Raw genomic sequence first — 13,750 nt, forward strand, 5'->3', positions numbered from 1 at the left:
TCTGAACGCTATCACTATTAAAGACCCATTTCCCATACCCTTCACTGACAGCATCCTCGAGGAAGTGGCTGGGCATGAAATATACTCCTTCATGGATGGGTTCTCTGGGTACAACCAGATATCCATCACGGAGGAAGATAAGTTGAAAACGACCTTCGTGGTGGAGAACGGTGTGTATGCATACAACCGAATGCCCTTCGTCCTATGTAATGCACTCGCGACCTTTCAGCGCATCATCTTGCACATCTTCGACAAGATGTCAGTAGGAAACTTCAAAGCTTTCTTGGACGATTGGTCTATTTACAGCGGGCAGGACATCCACCTAAAGGCCCTCGGGGAGGGCCTAGAGAGATGTCGAAGGGCACGGTTGACCCTTAATCCGAAGAAATGTAGATTCATGGTACCACAAGGAAGATTGCTTGCACACATTGTGTGCAAAGAAGGATTGAAAACGGACCCTGACAAGATTCGGGTCATAGTAGAAATGGAAGCTCCTCCAGACGTCACCGGGGTAAAGTATTTCCTTGGTCATGTAGGGTACTACAGGAGGTTCATCAAGAACTTCGCTGAGGTGTCCCACCCGTTGGATAGATTGACACAAAAAGGGGAGCCATACATCTGGACAAAGCCACAGAGCGACACATTTGAAGAGCTGAAAACGAGATTGATGGGAGCACCCATACTCGCATACCCGAACTGGGATAAGGAATTCCACGTTCACATGGATGCTTCAAATTATAACATCGGGGCTACACTAGCTCAGGTAGGGGGACACGGGTTGGACCACCCGATTTATTTTGCGAGCAGGTTGCTCTCCAAGGCTGAAAAGAACTATAGTACCAAGGAGCACGAAGCCCTCGGCGTGGTCTATGCAGTACAGAAATTCTGACATTACCTACTGGTTACACCATTCACATTTTACGTAGACCACCAAGCACTAATGTGCTTGGTAAACAAACCTATCATTCAAGGGAGGATAAGTCGTTGGCTATTGCTACTACAGGAGTTCATGTTTACAATTGTGGTAAGACCAGGACGAAGCCATGTCATAGCAGATCAGCTGTCTCGGATTAAGTCGGGGGAACCTCCGAAGGGAGTAAATGATGACTTCCCGGATGCGCACTTGTTCCAAATAGTCGTGCTCCCTTCGTGGTACAAGAATATTGGAGAGTACCTATCGACATCCCGATTTCCAGAGGACATGCCTCCAGGGGAACGGAGGAAGCTAGTATTAAGGAGCAAGACCTTTCAACTGATCAATGGCTTACTCTACAAAATGGGACCCGAGCAGGTACTAAGGCGCTGTGTCATGGAGGAGGAAGTCCCCAGTGTATTAAGGGAGGCACATGAAGGACCCGCAGGCGAACATATGGGCCCGGACACTACGGCATGCAAGGTGTTGCTGGCAGGGCTGTGGTGGCCACCCGTACACAATGACGCCCGGGAGTGGGTCGTGGCGACACTTGCCAACGAGCGGGTAAACCTTTGAAGCAGGACTTCATGCCCCTCAACCCTTCGCACGCGCGGAAACTCTTCGAACGATGGGGAATCAACTTTGTAGGGCCTCTTAAGGCTAGTCGTGCACGACGGTGCCGTTACATGGTGGTCGCAACAGAATACTTGACTAAGTGGGTGGAGGCGAGGGCCCTCCCAGATAACTCTGCAGTAAGTACGGCTAAGTTTATCTATGAACAAATTATTACGAGATATGGCATACCTATTCAGTTGACAAGTGACCGAGGGGGCCACTTTGCGAACCATGTCATACGGCTGTTGACCACCGAGTTTAAGATTGTCCACTCACTATCGAGCTCGTACTACCCACGCGCCAATGTGCAGGCTGAGGCCACTAATAAAATATTGGTGTCGGTAATCTACAATTCCTGCGGGGTAGAAAAGGAAGACTGGGAGGAGACGTTACCCTCCGTATTATGGGCCTACAGAACGACTTACAAGGTGACCACCCATCAAACTCCATTTCAACTGATGTATGGTCACGAAGCAGTGGTGCCTGTTGAATTCATGGTGCCGAGTCTGCAAATAGAAATAGCAATTGAAAATAGACTCGGAGACATGGAAAGCCTGCGGGAGAGGCTTTACAACTTGAACAAGCTAGACGAGCGTTGAATGGTGGCGCAGTGGGCCACGGAGGTCGCACAAGCGAGAAGAAAAGTATGGCACGACAAACATTTAAAACGGGTAAAATTCACTCAGGGACAGCTGGTTTTGAAATACAACGGCAAAAATGAGATCAAACCAGGGAAGTTTAAGGTGAGATGGCTAGGACCCTTCCAAATTGGCGAAGTCGAGGCCAACGGGGCGATCCGGCTAACAACGTTGGACAGAAAAGAGGTGCCCCAGGCTATGAACGGCTCCCAATTGAAGTCGTACCACGAGCGACAGCCGCACCAGCAAGTCCTAAGTGGAAACAATTTATAAAAAAAATTATAAAAAAAAAAAGCCACGATGGAACCACCGTGCGGTGGGGGGAACCACCGCACAAAACCCCCGCCATAACAAATGTGAACGCCACAACAGCCCGTGCAACGCCGCAACAGCCCCGTGAACCCTCGTGAAACGCCGCAACAGCCCTGTGAACGCCACAACAAAGCCGCGGAAGAATAAAAATAGAAGGCAAGGCCGAAATAGAGGAAGAGCTCCGCCAACGCCTCCAGGAGAATAGAGACAGAGCCGCACTACCGCAGGAAAAAGTAACAGTATAACTATTGGTGGAGAAATGAATTCCGTAGAGAAGCGCCAGTGGAGAGCACAGTTATCAGACTTGGACAAGACGACAAGGGTTTTACCATCAGGAGTAAGGATTGCAGGAGGCATGGACACAAGTACTAGTAAAAAGAAGCTCCGACCAAAGGTTGCAGCAGGCCCATGGGGGATAACAGCGGACACTGTGATGTTTGAGGGTTTACATGGGTTGAATTGCAGAAAATGGTGGAGTGATACAGCGGAAAACTATTTGGTGAAGGAGAATTTGAGGAGAGCGGGCGTACAATGGATTATCTGAATGCCAATCTTTCGGATAAAGGAGTTCGAAGGGCCTCTTAGAGCCATGATTCAGAATTATGATAGCCATGGGCGTTGCTCGATAATTGATTATTGTGGGAGGAAGCTCACTGTGTCCTTCTCCAAAATAGAGGTTGCCCGGGTTTTTTATTATTGTGGGAGGAAGCTCACTGTGTCCTTCTCCAGAACAGAGGTTGCCCGGGTTTTTGGCCTGCCAGCCACAGGAGCCACGAAAATCGATGAGGTAGGGAAGAGGGCCTCACAGCAGGACAGGGAAAATATGTTGGGTTTAGTTTGTCGTCAGCTTTCGCAGAAGGAATGGGAAGACGTAGCTCATGCACAGAAGAAGAGGGGAGTGAAGAAGGACTTCATTGCTGAGGACGACATGCGTTGCTTAATGGACGTGGTGAAAAGAAGGCTCACCGGTTCCAACCGTGCCTCAGACATTTCTACCCAACACATATTTCTCATGGACGGGCTGCACAATGGGATACAGTATGACTGGGCAGCTGTCTTAGCAGATAAGTTGGACGAAATTATCTTGCTACGGCACAAAACTTTTTATATGCCGCACAATGCCATTGCTTTGTTCCTTGCGGCCACGATGGACTAGGTCCCACTGGAGGACGAGTTTAAACCACAGTTACCAGCGGATGATACACACCCACCTGTCTGCTATTGGATGCATTTTGGACAGCTTGAGCTCTGGGCCCAGCAGTATTCCGTCGTCTTCAAAGAAAAGAAAAGTATAGGTGGTAGTCTCCGAGTCTGATGGGGACGATGGTATGGAAAGTGACAGCTCAGAGGAGGACGCGGAGGAGGCCTTTTGCACGGAGGGTACAGAGCATGAGGAGTTCGAGAGTGTAGGACCAACCGTGGGAGAGCAGGGACACGGTCGTGGGGGCATGGCGCAAGCTGGCACACAAAAAGTTGCATCTCCCATAGGGAAGATTCTTTTTTCACCTACCCTTCTTTCGGGTACTTTGCCTATGGATGCGAGGACACGAACCCCTGGCCCTGCATTTGGGGAACTACGGCTGGCCATCACCCTCAGTCCACCCCAGGAGACACCATCAGGGGTAGCGCCAGCCTCAGCCATGCATACAGGAGAGCCAATTCAGCATGTGGGAACGGAGGAGATTCTGCACATCGTTGTGGGGCAAGCTAGCAGGATGTTGGGAGACCCTGTGGATGCAGCCACAGATGCCTGGCTCAGTGAGTGGGCAATGCAGCCTATGCACCCAGTCGGAGTTCCTCCTTTATTGGGACGCTGTCACATTCCCGATGAGGTCGTGGAGTTGGAGGATAGCGTGGGTTTGGAGCTCATGGGGGGCAAGGTGGTGCATGTCTCAGATAGGGCGGATGCCCGCTCTAGAGTGAGGTTTCCATTAGATATTGAGGTCGGGCAAGAGGTTGTCAGTGGATTGGCTTCCATGGGTGCATACATGGCACACATTACTCAGGTGGGAGAGTCAGTATTGGAACAGAGCCATAAGTTGGCCAAGAGTATGCAGGCAGCCGGGATGGATGTTGTTGTAGGAGCCTTAGCCAGGCGAGCGCAAGTCCTTACTGGGCAGTGTGAGGAGGATTTTGAGTGATGTTTTCTTTCTCAGGGATGGCCCGCACTAGAGACACCGGAGATGGTAAGTTCTTGGCAGACTCCACGACTTCCAGGTAGCCACCAGTTGTACTCCCTGGTGTAGGAGATGGAGCAGCAATTCCGGGATACTTACTTAGCCCTGCAGCGGGCTCAGCATTGGGGTGCTTCTGTAGAGGCTGAGAGACTAGCTGCGGTGGAGGCTAGGAGGTCTATTGAGACTGAGTTGTCTCGCGAGAGGGAGTCCAGATTGGGGTTAGAGGCGGAGTTGGCTAGAGAGAGGGAATCCAGGTTGGCGCTGGATGTTGTGTTGGTTCAGGAGAGGGAATTTCGGATGTCGCTGGAGACCTAGTTGGGGACGGCTCAGGAGACATTAGATGCGAAGGAGAAGAAACTGTTGGAGGCTGTGTTTATGGTCAAGAGATCTCGGGAACGCCAGTTGGCGGCAGAGCATACTTTGAGGCAATTTATTGAGCAGCAGCAGTCCAGGCCTTCTTCATCAAGGACGCTTCCTCCTCCTCCTCCTTCTTCTTGATTTTCTTCTATGTAGCATTGTACTCATCCCCATTTTGTTGTGTTAGTCCCAGATTTTTGTCCTTGTCATCCGGAGACGAGTTTTCTTTAGGGGGGGATGATGTTGGTCGTAAAACGGGCTTTGTATTGCTTGTTAAGCTACGTTGGTTAAGTATGTTAGTGTCATCAAGGGTAGTTGTCCGTTGCACGACAGTTCCCCACGGGTGGTAACCGCAACCCTTGACCGTGTCTTTATATATGCTCTTGTACTTGTTGTTGGGGACATGGATGTAGAGAATGATTATTGTACTAGACACTTTGGCATTAATGAAAGCTTTACTCTGGAGTTTTTGGTTACTATTCTATCCTATGGTTATCATTTGATTGTTGATATGCAATATTAATAACACACCCCACAGGGTAAACATGCTCAAATCCACGACTTAAGTGATTTTTGCTTCACTTGCTCAAATCCACAACCTAGATGCATTTTTCCTTCATTGGCCAAAATCCACGGCCTTCATGACATTTTTCCTTGGCTGGCCAGAATCCACGGCTTTCATCAAATCTTTCCTTTACTTGCTAAAATCCACGACAATGATCAATTTTCCCTTACTTGCCAAAATCCACGACCTTCATCCAATTCTTCCTTCACTTGCCAAAATCCACGATCAAGGTGAGATTTATCCTTTACTTGCTGAAATCCCTGACCAAGGAAGAATCTTTCCCTTGCTAAAATCCACAACAATGATCTGATTTTTTCTTCACTTGCTAGAATCTGCGACCAAGGAAAAGCATTTTTCCTTGGGTTGCTAAGATCCGTGACCTTGAGATGGAAGGTGAAGTTTGTCTATCACTTGGTAGAATCCACGATCAGACTTCAAAATGTTAAAGATCTCAGACTTAAAGCCCCAATCAGACCTAAAGTGAGTGAAATCAGACATGAGAACAGAAATTAGAACATCATTTCACCCCCCATTAGAAATGCATATCAGATTAGTAAGTTTGAAAAATGTGTAAAATAAGTATATATCAGGTATATTTGATGGTAGTTTGTTTGTTTTTGCAAGTGCTTAAGGAAGAGAGTAAAGGAGACAGCTGCAAGCAACATCAAGGCAGGGATGCACTTCAAAGGAAAGACTCCACCAAAGCTCTCTCTACAGCACTTCAGCAAGAGAGAATGCATCTCAAAATCAGGCCACACAAAGACTCAATACCTACCTGAAAGTGGATATGAAGAAGACAACAAGGCGGAGGTGGATTACCTTTATCCTTCAAAGAAGAAAGATCTGCCCGTCATCAAGGCATTCAAGAATACAAGAGGTGGTTGCAAGAATCAAGTCATACAAAGAGGATCAGGCATTCACAATGAGGAGGAAGTTGGACAATCTTGAATTTCCTCCAGAAATCCAAGAATTGTTGCCAGTACAACAAGAGAGTAATCAAATCGGATAAGATGATGCAATTTGAAGCGATTAAGAAACAAGGGTAGGTGAAAGTGATCAAATCGGATAAGATGATGCAATTTGGGAATATCTCTCACCATCATCACCTCAAGCACTTGGAAATGTTGAGTATCAAGAGATATTGCTCAATCACAAACACTTGTGATGAGTTACAAGGTGTAGTTGAGGTGGCACTTAGTCATCACCAACCCAATCACATCATTCCAAGTCAAAGCGTCCAGATTCAATGCACTTGACTCATCCAACGAAGAGGATAACTACCACATGTGGAGGCACAAAGTTCGATGTACCTAACCTCATCATTCATTGGTCAACATTCAAAGAAGGCACATGTGTCCTAAAAATTGTAATTTTATCATTGGTCAAGCATTAAATGTTATGTAATGGGTGTAAAAGCCCTAATTAGGGTTTCTATCTTTCAATCTTGGCCATTGATTTGGATTTGATCCGGGCCATTCATTTGTAAAGCGAGGTCTATAATAGAGAATAGTTGATAGCAAAAGCAATTAGATTAGAAGTAGAGTAGGAGGAGAAGGCAGAAATTGTTGCCAAGCATGTAAATAAGCATCCTTTTCATTGCATTTATGGTGGATAGTGGTGGTTTTTCCACATGTTATATGGTTTCTTGTTGTATCCTCATGTTAGATGAAGTTCATTGATTGTTTTGGAGTAATGTGTGGATGTTGATAGTTCCTTGGTTCAAACTATTTGTGGTTGATTTTCAATTACAGTGCATAGTTAGCCTGAACAACAAGATGTGCTAAGTTCAATTGTGGATATGTTTATTCAAGTTGCGCCAATGTATTGGGTATTTGGATGAACGTTCATAATATGAAAACCTTTCATTTACCTTGGAAGATTGCACCGATTTTGTGTAGTTGTTGGCAGCATGGCGAAACAAAGCTTGGTTTAAGGAATGTGTCCATCCTAGCATGTTACAGTGCTATCATTGATCTTAGGAGTAGATTAGATTTCTCTAAACCCTCAATCCCTTTTGTCTTTTTTTCAAATCAAGTAATTTCCACGTTCCAGCCGCATTCAAGAGTTCAAGTATAAACATAAATCCCCTTGTGATTCCAACAAATCACATCACAATCACTAAGTCTATCCACATATAAAGTCAAGACCTGACTATCGGAACCTTGGAGTCGTCTGGTTTGATCACATAGTTTAGCATCCAAAAGGTCTTTGTTCAAGAGAGGATAGAATACTTAGTATTTTAAGCTGTGCTGCATGATGTCATAAAAAACACATCAACACTACCTCCACTTGCTTGAGGAATAAGAAGAACCATGTTGTTTGGGGGAAAAAGGATCAAATGCCTGCTATTGAGGAGTCTAGAAATACTATTGAGGAGGTACAAAAGGTTGATAATAGGGGGAAATCTCCTATTGCATGTTCTAATATTGAAAACTTGTTTAATGTATCAGGGTTTGATGAGGGTTCCCCTTGTAGATTTATGAATATTCACAAGAAAAGAAACCTTGGGGAGAACGATCCTTGTTTTGTGGTAAAGCAAAAATCTTTGGAGCAATTTTTCAAACCACCCTGATTTTGGGCTAGTTTCTTGTAAGATTTTGCGATGCCTTGTCTTTTGTAATGTCGTAGTTTCTCTTTGGTTGTTGGTTGGTGTCCCATCAGGCTTATTGCTTTATCTTTCTCTTTGTACAAGATTTGGGGCCCTTTTAAAATCCCTGCTTACCTAATCAAAAAGCAAGAGGGGTTCTCAGACAGTTTTAGCCATCCACCATGATTGAGTTGTCACTCCATGGATGAACCGGGCCTCCTCATCTTGTTGAAGCCAATTGTAATTTGTTGAAAATCTATTGTAGCTAGATTTGAGATGTTTGAAAGCTCTTGTAACTCTTGCTGGTGTTTGCTGTGGGTTGCTTCATTTGGATTTTATCGTAACAACTCTGAATCTTATAAGTACCCAGATGTATCTCTTTGTAAGGACTGGAAAAATAGAAAATAATGGAGAATTTAGAAACATTGTAATACTGTCTTTTTTAATAAAGTCTTTGCTTTTTCATCTTTTCAATCTGACCACTATTTGTTTGCAAATGGAGTCTCTATGGTTTTTATGAGGATGTATAATTGCATGCTTATAGTTTGAAACCAGAGTTAAACTATAGCTTTCGCATTCTTATGGCAGTTGTTGTCATACTACATGATGTAAAGTATCGCTAAAGATTGCATCATCTTCATCCTCTGTTTGAGTCAAGGCAATTTGTGGCATAGATAGTTCTGGAAAATCATTTAGATCACTCAGAAACCAAGGAATATCACTCTAGATGAGCATGCTTATCTCTCTTTTCTCCTTACTCTGCTCGTCTTTTGTTCTTTTTTGAATCCCATGTAAATTGAACTTAGTATAGATATTGAATTAAAATGTTTTCAATGTCATTTGAGTTTTCCATTATGCTAACCTTGATGTTTGCATTTCTAATCATAGTGACTGACTTAGAGATGTCATTAAACCCTGATGCAAAATCCAACAAAGAACCTAGTTAAAAGCACTAGTCAATACATTATTGCTCTAGTATTAACCAGTATCTTCTTCTGAAGCAACTAATTATTGGATTCTAGTAAACACACAAGACCTCTAAGAAGGAATCCCGGGCCTTGGTGGAGTCAAAACCCTTTCAAGAGATCCTGACCTGCTCCCCACCATTGGTGTGTCAAAAGACACTTCAAACCTACCTCTTTATTTTTTATTCCTTGAAATTTGAAATAACGAATTAATCCAAAGAACTGCTGTGTGAAGATGATAGGAACACTCTAAGAGTGTGATCCATGTTTAAATCAGTCCATTGCAACAAGGTAGCCTATAACACTGACAAACAAGCAGTGAGGTTGAGGCCTAATGATTATGCAGTCCAATCCAGCATGGCTCATATCTACACATCTTAAGACTGTGATCCATGCTTACTGCACACTCCAGCATGATCCCTATTGACAATCTTAAGCATGCAGTCCAAGCTTATCCCAGATTGCATTGTGATCTGTGTTTAGAAATGTTATTGTAGGTTTTGTGATCTGTGTTTAGAAATGTTATTGTAGGTTTTCTTTTTCCTAGTGAGTTATTTTTTTTCCCCTTAGGCCTAAGTTTTTCCTACTATTTTATTAAACTTGCTTAGGTTCATAACGTGAGTTTGACAAGAGGATATGATGTTGAGGTGTCTGCTTCCATATAAGGTGGCGTCCCCATCCTTAAAGGGTGGAGCTTTTGCTATTTTTAGACTACTTGGTAGTCACGCCCTATTGGTTGGATTTGCCACCTCCATCCTATCTTTAATCCTTTATAAACTCACTACCTAATTTGTATTTTCATTCTTTTGCATACATTGTGATGCTCTTGCATAGGTTGGCATTCATGCAGTCATTCTTTTGCGACATCTCTTTGAGCTCCTAATGCAATCTTGTCATCTTGACATTTGCACAACTCTTGGAATCACGGATCTGTAATTCCTTTATTTCATTTACAGTTTTATAGCTTATCTCTCTCATACAAAGTTCTTGGTTATGCATCTATTTCATATTTCTAACAAGAAATATTAGGAATATGGTCCAAGCTTACTCTACACACCAGCATGATCAATTTTTATAAAGTATCTTAGGGAGGATCTATCTTCCTATTTGATTGTTCATGCGAGTTTCATTATTAGTTTTGAATTTGCAATCATGATTTTCATTTTGAGGCTAATTACATTGTGCGAGTAAGTAATGATTTTCTTTATGAGGCCTATTACCTTGTGTCAGTAGGTGACAACTTTCTTTTTAGGAACTACCTTGTACGAGTAGATGATAATTTTCTTGTTTAGGCTAGTGACCCTATACACGTAGGCAATGATTTTATTTCTCATGCCAAAGTCCTTACTAGTAGTAAACAAGAGAATTTGGGAGAGGTAATGGAATCAATGCCTTCACTCATTTTTACAACTGGTGTAGGCGGTTTAGCAAGGTCCAGTTTACTCCTGAGCTAGGTTGTGAGGTTCAAACCTAAACATACAAAATTTTAATAATGTATAATGTAAATAGGAAACTTCCGTGCGAGCTTCCACAACTAGGTCTCGTACTTCAAACTTGCATCTGGTTTGACCATAACCTAAATCCTTTACAGTCACCTTATGATGGAATGCTCTAGCTCTAGTTTTGCATTGGTGATATTCGTAGCATATCAGAGTTCTTTTAAGCAGGCCCTTTTTTAGAACCTTACAAAGCAGAACAGAGACTAACTTTTCAGTCAAACAAAGAGAGGTCTCCATCCAACAGACCAAAAACGAAACAGAAAACAAATTAAATGAAGCCACAATTACGAGAAGAATATCAGATAGTATGAGCTTTAAGTAGCAAAACTGTTGAGGCTTCCATTACAGAGTCCCAAGCTCGAAAAGCAGAACGCATGATGATAAATTTCTGAAATTTTGAAAGCACTCAACTTGCTGGATGTGTTATACACAATTTAAAACACTGAGTGCAAATCCCAGACGATCTCGACCTAAGAGATACCCAAGGATTGAATAAAAACAAAAAGAATTTTACCCAGTGAAAAACTAGTGTTTACAAGAAACGGTTCAATGCACAAAACATTAGATACTTACAAGAACAATGGAACATAAGGCGTTCCATTTTATTTTAAATGTTCATAAACTATTACCCTTTGGGGATCTTTGAGCTGTGGCATCTCGGGAGTAGCTGTCTGGACAAAAGCCAACCATTCTTTGTTCCAAATGAAATCATTTTTAGTGGTGATAGGATCAGAATTGTCTCCTCCCCAATATTTTTGGGGTTCTGTATATGCAGGGGGGCCTCCATATTCTCCTGGCCCATCTCCTTTAGACCATTTTGATGTCTTCAGATTACGTGGTTTAATAAATTTTATAGCAGGTACATTTGCATTGAGGTCTCCGCTGCTGGAATTCAAATTCAGATCACTGGAGCCTCTAACTACGAATTTCGAAGATATCGTATGCGCGTAGATCGTCCCTACAGAAGAAAGAATAATTGTGTCCCCATAACCGATGGGAGTGGCGCTCCTCAACATCATTTGGTGAGCTTATGAAATGTGAATACGAATCGTTTTTTCAAAGATTATAAATTGATAGAAGATCATCTTGGGTTCTATCTTTTTAATATCTTGCAAGATGCTGTCCGTCATATAATCAAACTGGGAGACGCTACATGCATGTTAGCCATTCAAATTTAAATCTACATTTCTTTTGGTAAAACAATTTTCAGACACATACTATGCTGAACAAATGGATATGCCAGCTTGTTGAGTTGTAATAATAACTAGCAATTGCACCTTGGTGTGCAATGGGTACGCCGATTAGTTGTGGAAGGTCAATTCAAAAAAATTGCTTTATATTTTTTATACATTTATACAATCCATGAGGGAAATTGGTAGGTCATTTATCAAAAGTCTCAATAGAGAAATAATAACTCAACTATGCATCCACTTTCATGGATCCAAAAATGATTGAATAATACCTTTGAATTGGGAACATTATAAGCTCCATTACTAGCAATAAGGAGAGGGAGAGAGAGAGAGAGAGAGTAGAAAATACAAAGGGGTAATGAGATAAAGATAGAGACTTGAACATAGAGATGGAGATTGAGATTCATATGGAGAAGGGGAGAGAGAGAGAGAGAGGTGGGATAGATATAGATGGAAGAGGTAAATATATAGAGGGAGAGAGGAAGAGAATGTGTGTGTGTGTGTGTGTGTGTGTGTGAGTGTGAGAGAGAGAGAGAGAGAGGGGAAATGATATATATATAGAGAGAGAGAGATATAGGAATAGAGAGAGATGGATAGATAATGAGATAGATATAGAAGGAAAGATGGAAGGAAAAAATGGAGAGGGAGAGCTAGAGCTAGAGAGGCGAATAAATATAAATCGATAAGAGATAGAGATAGAGAAAGAGAGAGATTGTGACATAGAATGATAGAGTTAGAGATAGAGATAGAGATAGAGATAGTGAGATAGATATGGGATAGGGAGGGAGATGGTGAGAGATAGAGAGATACAAGGGGAGTGATAAGGATACAGACGCATGGCATTGAAATCTTGCAATTATATGATTATATACATATATCCTTAATTTATTTATTCACCTTTAAGAAAATTAGTTCAATGAAAAAATTCTATGATTTGAAGTCTATGTAGTAATATTACAAAGATGGTATAGTGGCAGTTGGAGAGAAATATACAAACTAATAGGTAAGGAATTATGTATCATCACTCGACATGTCTTTTATGAGATACAAGTAAGCTAGATTTTGATGAGGTGTATGGCCAACATTTTGATGGCTTGCCATTCCTAAACACATTACCTAGCTGTATTGGATAGGATCTCATCCTAAGCTCACATTCTTTTAAAATTTCATCAAAATATAATACCTTTTTTTATCCTCTAGGATTGAAGGGTACAAAATTATAAAATTCCATCTTAGAATTCATAATTCATATGAGAAACCATTGTTTTGAATATGATAGAATCTTCCGTGCATTTTATTTTGTAATTTTAATAATGTGGAATGATTCAAAAGATTGGCTTTGATATATTTATAATCAATGTATTGGAATGCTTATGAGGAATACTCAAATTTGAACATTTATTTGATGATCAAGATTATAACTAAAAACGTGTTATTCATAGAATGATCCTAGAATTCTTGACTTATTTTACAATATAAGATTAAAAAATTCAAATTTATAATTTTTTTTATTGAAATCACAAAAATTAAAATAATAACAAGTCAAACCCCACTAACCATACTTATTTGGATCAATAAGTTGTCTCTTGCAAAAATTTACCAAAAGCACCTTTAATTTAGTATCGCTAGATATAATCTTATAAAATGATTAAATCAACACATTAGTGGTGGATAGTAACCTATGGTTGGTAATTCTTTTGAAGACATTTTATCACCAAGGACGTTTACATAATTGTCCATGAAGGTCTGAGTGTTTTAATGAATAGGAGACCAACAAGGTTCCTTTACTCGATTGTTCATTTGATTCGGTTCTAACAAGATAGTGTTTCCTCCACTATATATACATCTACATGAATATAACCATACACATACACACACTATATGCCCTTTCCTAAACCATTATCTAATTTATAAATTCTCATTGACCAAATT

The 13,750-nt window shown here is 41.8% G+C and overlaps 1 protein-coding gene across 1 annotated transcript in view; it reads right to left on the reverse strand.

The window, feature by feature from the left end:
• The window catches only part of LOC131071209 (protein CONSERVED ONLY IN THE GREEN LINEAGE 160, chloroplastic), a 104,144-nt gene extending 92,243 nt beyond the window's left edge, over positions 1–11,901 (reverse strand). Inside the window, exon 1 of the mRNA XM_058006952.2 lies at positions 11,258–11,901. Within this exon, the coding sequence (XP_057862935.1) occupies positions 11,258–11,647 (390 nt within the window). The 5' untranslated portion in view covers positions 11,648–11,901. The remainder of the gene's footprint in view (positions 1–11,257) is intronic.
• Positions 11,902–13,750: the final 1,849 nt, after the last annotated feature.

Source organism: Cryptomeria japonica, chromosome 7 (assembly GCF_030272615.1).
Source record: "Cryptomeria japonica chromosome 7, Sugi_1.0, whole genome shotgun sequence".
Taxonomy (NCBI): domain Eukaryota; kingdom Viridiplantae; phylum Streptophyta; class Pinopsida; order Cupressales; family Cupressaceae; genus Cryptomeria; species Cryptomeria japonica.